The 6,765-nt window shown below is 40.0% G+C and overlaps 1 protein-coding gene across 1 annotated transcript in view; it reads left to right on the top strand.

The window, feature by feature from the left end:
• Positions 1-6,765, top strand: part of BCAS1 (breast carcinoma amplified sequence 1) — a gene marked incomplete at its 5' end in the record, with an annotated part of 81,555 nt that overhangs the window by 28,424 nt on the left and 46,366 nt on the right. Inside the window, 2 exons of the mRNA XM_008572226.1 lie at positions 3,448-3,600; positions 4,529-4,573. Coding sequence (XP_008570448.1) covers positions 3,448-3,600; positions 4,529-4,573 — 198 coding nt within the window. The remainder of the gene's footprint in view (positions 1-3,447; positions 3,601-4,528; positions 4,574-6,765) is intronic.

Raw genomic sequence — 6,765 nt, forward strand, 5'->3', positions numbered from 1 at the left:
AAATCGTAGAAATGCTTAACTAAAAAAGAAAATCTTTCAAAGTATTAAACCACTATTTAACAAACAAAAAAAAAAAAGAAAAAAGAAAAGTTCATGGAAAGATTCATATTATCTTTTAATTTTATTTTTCTATGGTTTTTGAAGTGCCCTTGTATTAGAAGTGAAATGTGCTAGGAAAAGAAAAATAGGTCATGAGCAGTAACAGGGTATGCTGGGATAGGGGTATAGCAATTTAAAGAAGGGTGGTGAGAAAGGCCTCAATAGAAATGTGGCATTTTAAAAAGTTCAAGGAAGTGAGGCAGAGTGCTTCTGGTGGACAGAAGCTCAGGTGCAAAGAACAACAAGAAGTCTAACGGGACTACAATGAAGTGACCTATGAAAAAACTAAAACTGGAAAAGGTCAGAAAAGTAATGGGGATTAAATGGATGAAGGACAGAGCTCCAGGGATGATCAGGGAGGTCCTGTCATCCCAGGAGCAGAGGAGCTGGACAGACTGAACCACAGCCAATGCTTGTACTTGCTAATGGTGCGGCCTTGGACACAATGCTCAAACCTCTTTGGTCCTCAGTTTCCTCACGTGAAAAACGCCTTGCACAATCTCTGCAAAAATTAAGTGACATAACAGATTTGTGAAGTTATCACATAGATGTAAAACTATATGAGCATAAAAAAACATTGTTCAAGAAATAAAAGTGATGTGGTTTAGACAAGTTAAAGTACAGTACTTTGGGGGAGACTTAAGTTATGAGAGCTCTTCAGTTATGGAATTTATGGATTCAATATATATCTATATACACTCCCCATGAAGATCTTGGTTTTCCAGCACCTGGTTTTAATTTCTGTGATGTCAAATTTTACTGCATACTACATAAGTTTAGCTAAGTTGATGTTCATGACCAAGTGGTCTCTAGCATTTTAAGATGTTCAGTCTGGCAGTTCTGAGTTAAAATCCGAAGATTTGCTCCTCTCAAGCTGTGTGACTTTGGACAAGTAACCTAACCTCTCTGTGCCTCATTTCAGTGTTTGAAAAACCATTAGTTGCAATATTTGTCTCAGAAAATTCTTGTAAAAATTAGATGACATATGTTTAATGCACTCATTTGTACAGAGGTTTGCATGTTTTATATATAAAATATTTGATGTTATATATTATCCTATAATAAATAACAATATATTAAGGTTGGATAAGCTTGTTGAAATTATAGCTTAGGAAGAAGAGGGCACATGTATAGCTTATTAAATGGTCATTACATTTAGTTAAATTGTTTTTCAGTTGTCGGAGTAGTCGACCCATATCAGTTTATACTGGCTTTCCAGAATCTACTGACCCCAGGGAAGGAAGTATAAACTCCAGGAGTCTAGGTGCAATGCTTCCATATCCCGCTCCCCACTGTTGCAGGAAGTAGTCAAAACAGACAGAAATGCCAGGCTTCCTGTGGGCTTCTGCCAGCTCACACACGGGACATTATTAGAAATCTCTGGGGGGAAACAAAAAGGTTTCCTTCCATTCTCCTCTAAGTCAGTGAATTGGCAGCAAATGGGGGTGGGAAGATGATTTGGGGAAGGCAAAACCCCGAGGCCTTGGGATGAAGGAAAGAACCACATGGGAGTGGAAGGGGTGGTGAGGATGGAAGAGGGTGATTCAGACCAGGAGGTGAGAGTCCAGTCACGCTGCCTCTCCACACAGAGCTCTCCACTGCCAGTCCCCAGCCCCACACGCTGCCCTGCCTGCCCTGGACATATTCCACCTTTCACTGGCCACTCCTGCCAATGCTCCAAACAACCCTCACATCCAAAGATGTACCTGAAGGTCCTTTCTAGTGAAATCTTGTATTTTACTTTTTTGCAAAAATATTTATCAAGTTATAACATGTGCATACCTCTTGACCCAGAAATTCCACTTTTGGTAATTTATCCCTCAAAATACACATATACATGAGTAATTAAAAGGTTAAACTGTGAGATGTCCATTTTATCACAGCTTACAGCGCCCTAGATGTAAAACTATAAATAATGTAAATGCCCATCACTATGGGTATTAGGCAATAAAAATGTTACAACTGAACAATGGAATAGAAACCACGTGAAACATGAAGAATAACGCGGGTCTAGCAGTACTGCAGTGGGAAGATGTCTGTGCTATTTCATTATGTGGGAAAAAGAAGTTGATACAGACAGCACCATCCCATTTATGTAAAATTTTCATTTATTTACATTCATTCATCTATTAGTGAAAAGATGCATATTTATTGAATGTCTGTTGTAGGCCTTGCTTGCTGTCCCTGATACTTGAGAAACAGCAGTGAGCAAAGTAGCTAGAATCCCCATCTTTGTCAAGTTGACAGTCTGGTGTTGGTAAGAAGAAAGGGACAGATAATGACCCAGCAAACAGAAATGTGGTAACACCTAAGATGGAAAAGGGCAAGAGATGATAATAAGGGGGGAGCTTTAGATGGATGTTTAGGGATGACCTTACTGAAGAGGCGACACTTAAAACATGAAGGATGAATTACCTACAGACAGACAGAGGGGCAGAGTGTTCCAGATGGAGAGCCATGAGATCAGAAATAGCTTGTGGTGTGTTTGAGAAACTCTAAGGAAGCTGGCTGGAAAGAAGGGAGGGAAGGACAGTCCCACAAAGTGGCTGGAGACCTAGGCATGGGCCAGACCATGGAAGACACGGGGATCCTGTATTAGAGAGTGGGCTTGACTTTACGGGCCACTAGAAGCCATTGGAGGGTGGTAAAGAGTGGGAGGGTGGTGTCCATTGAATAAAGAATGGATCAAAGGGGTCAAGAGCCCAAGAAGACAGGGTGGGGGCAGGGAGCCATTGCCACCATGACTGAAGGGGCAACAGTGTCTTGGCCCAGGGTTGTGGGGGTGGACATGGAGAAAGGAGGACAGATTCTGAATGCATCTTACCCCCCGGGGTGAGTTAGAGGAGGAAATCTGTCCGCATATCACATCCCTTGCACCGATAAACCCCCAGATCAAAAGCAGAATAGTTGCTGTAAAACACTAGTGCTTTTTTTTAGTTGATCTAATTCCCCACTGTGGGGATTGTGGAAAATCAAATAGAGACATCTCTGGGGATCACATACAAATCATTAGACAAGAGACCACAAGATGAGAAATATTGGCATCTTACACATCCTCTTTGTAGAATTGGGAGAAAGGGGTTTTATTTGGAATGAGACATGCACTGCTGTGTTTATTACCCTTTGGCTCCAAACAATGTCCCTCCAACCAACCTCAAATGCAGAATATGTTAGAAAGGGGGAGGGAGGGAAGAGTGACTCTCATAAGTGCCTGATTGTTCTGCACACCCGTGGGCAGAAGAAGTATGGCTGGAATTAGGGGGTAAGGGAGATAGGGGTGTGAAGCAAACATATTACTTTGAATGTCCACATTCAACAAGTTGCGACTGTGAAAAATCTGTTTTGTAGGACATAGTGGAAGACGAGGAAAAAGGACAAGAAATCGGAACCTTGAGTTGCTCCGTCCCCAGGGACCCAGAAGTAGTGGAGACTGCAGAGGTGGGCTGCCAGACCACAGATACAACAGAGAATAACTCTATCATGAGTTTCTTCAAAACTCTGGTAAGTAGTTTCCTCCTCTTTTTTTCTCAATTTTACTGTTCAAAAGTTGTGCTAATTTTAAGAGTAATGCATATTTGAACGCTGTGGTGCAGAATGGATTGTCATTAGCTGGAACATGGGAGAACAGAGACTGCATCAGGGATTTGTGTTACATCAGGCCTTCTGCAAAGGAAGCCATGATATGAACAGTGGGTGCCACACTATGTGACATGAGCTATGTTGTAATGGAATTCCATTGCAACTGGATGTTTCATGATCATTGACCATAAAAATAATTAGGAAATGTCTTCTTGTGTGTGTTGTCAACCTATCGAAGCAGTGTCACCATTCAAATGACAGATAAAACACTGTAGACATCACTTTCTATCTTGTTGTGTCTTCGTCCACCACTTTAATTGCATGCGGGCAGGGACCCCGTCTTTGCACTGTTTTCTCATCTCTGACGCCCCAGGGCAGAGCCCACAGCTTGGCACATGGCGGACACTCAAAACAGAGCAAAATGCATGGATGCATAATTAAATAGACAGCCCCAAATGTGTGTGAGCTATTTCCAAATATCAAAAGTAACTTCAAAAGATAAAACAAAACAAGTCAACAGAATGTGCCACAAACACGGAAGGGCTACACATGTGTTTGGAGGAATGGTTGAAGTGACGGGAAGTCTGTGGCCTTTCGGGAGACACTTTTGAATGTGGTCAAACTCTTAATGAATGTGGAAATCTACTCTAATGCATTTCATTAAAAAATATAAATGTTGTTAGCTTTTTTACTATCCAGAGGTCCTTGGGTTTCTACTGAATTAAAACTAGTTCTCATTTCATTCTTTGCCTGTATGAACTGCGTCATCCTAAAGAATTATGTGTCTGTGAAATAAAAATCACTCTAAAGAGCTATGGTTTTTAACACTTGGTTTTCTCAAATTTTTAAGGTTTCTCCTAACAAAGCTGAGGCAAAAAAAGATCCAGAAGATGCGGTAGGTAGTGTGAAGTGTGTACATATTGAGGTGTGTGCATAGTATTGGATTTGAATTTGTGTCTGCTCATTTATTCTTGAATATATATGTGTGAATATATGTTCCTATATATAGTTAGCAATTCAATAGTGCTGTTATATTGTCTTTAAAATATTTCATTTATGTTCATGGTACATTAATGAAAATTTTAGTGGTAAGCTTGAAAGATATGCCAGTCCTGGCTAAATGATGTCACAATAACCAATTTCTTATACAGAATAAGAGCAGAATACTGATATTTATATCATCTTATTCTTTTCAGTCATATATAGAGAGACTCAGGAAATGTAGTAAAAAAGACTCTATTTAGAGTAGACAAAAGCTGCTATATTTTTAATTTTTAAAAAAATATGTTCTCTGTGTTTGACGTTATTTGAAAAAAAATGAATCTCCACTGCAAAGACGATTGTTTGGTGAAATAAAATAGCTGCTGTGGGACACTAGCCAGACAGAGAGCCATGGAAAGGAGTTGGGATGCCACACAGGGCCTGGATTTTTCACTGTCATCCTGGAAGTTCAGCCAATTCCCCTAAAAATAAGTTTGATTTAGAATAACTACTCTCTAGAGATGTTTTCCCTTTATATTGGACAAGGCCTCTGGTGGAACACATGGTTTAAATTTCACGGGAACTATGAGGGAAGTTTAACTTGGTGACAGATGAGTGTCTTGGGTCTTTCTTTTGATAACTGACAGTGCTTGGAAAGACACTGCGATCAAATAAATGGCTTGGCCAGCCCCATACATCTGCTACCCATATTTGAAGGAGTTAGTTGTAAAAAAAGCATCTTAGATTTTGTCTCAGAAGCCCTGTGTTTGAACTCCAGTTCTGCTACTCAGTAGCGGTGTGATCCTAACCTATCTGAACCCAAGTCTCCACATCTGTAAAATTGGGACAATAAAAATTCTCTCTCCCAGACCCCAGGATTGAATGAAGGTGTTACAGTGCCTTGTAAACCATGGAGCTCTATATGTTCCATAATCACGTGCAAGGCAGGTGACATAATTACATTAGTGTTGTATTAATTGCTTCCTCTAGAATTTTCTTCTGCCATTGAAAAGCTATATATCGGAAGCATCCACATGCATTTTCCTATAAAATTATTCATTTGTCAAGGTCACCAGGGTCAAGTTCAATGAATGGTTAGGTCAAATGTTTGGTTCTGTCTTGCATTGTTGGAAACCATGTAGCCAGCCTAATATGCTCTAAACAGAGGGGTGTGTGGGTGTGTTGTATGGCTTCCCAAGTGACCTGATGCTGTCATTCTCTTCACATGGTCATGCACCAAGACTCTTCCCTGACCCAGAATATGGTCTCAGCTGAATGTACCTACCTGATAAAATCTCATTGTCCTGCCCAGAGAGCTGTGGGGTCACTGCAAGGGGAGCTGGTTCTCAAAAGAGGGTTTTGTGAATGTCAGTTGTCCAGGATACCCACAAACAGCCCTCTTTCCTATGAACCTAGTTCTCATTCCTGCCTTTTTGACATCTTTTCTATTAAAGTTCTTGGATTCATGCTTTTGAAAAGTCTGTACCATTTTTTAGTACCCTACATGCCCCACATACAACCCCCTGCTATTTGTAATTTGAGTCAACAATTTTGAGTGATTGTAGCTGGGTTATTTCTATTCTAATCTCCCCCACACGTTAGCTCAGTGGACTGGTTCTCACTAGACATTTCCTTTGCCTGGGAGATCTGCTCATCTAGAAGTGAATTGAAATTTTTGCAGGTAATATTGCTTGCACGAAATTTCTAATACCGAATCAAAGGAGATCGATTTGAAAATGATAGCCATTCAGCAACAGTATTTGCCTTAACTCCAGGATACAAAAATGAATTGTTTCTCTGCAGGTATTTCTTCTTTCCCATGTGATAACAGCATTTAGATATTTTAAACTACCAAGCAGGGACTGCATTATCTCTCTCTTTTTTTTTATTTGCATATTTTAAGTCATGTAGACAGAGCTTAAGTGTCCTATTTTTGTCTTTAGCAAATGGAGATGTGGGTTTTTAAATTTTATCTTGGTTTGGGTTTTTATGTTTTGTTTTTGTTTTTGAGATGTGTTAATCTGGGTCATTTAAATAGGCCATTTTGTTGAAAGTCAACGAGTACTTGAAATTGACTGTGAATATGCTGTTCAGCAAATCATCTTT

Source organism: Galeopterus variegatus, unplaced genomic scaffold (genome assembly GCF_000696425.1).
Source record: "Galeopterus variegatus unplaced genomic scaffold, G_variegatus-3.0.2 Scaffold765, whole genome shotgun sequence".
Taxonomy (NCBI): Eukaryota; Metazoa; Chordata; class Mammalia; order Dermoptera; family Cynocephalidae; genus Galeopterus; species Galeopterus variegatus.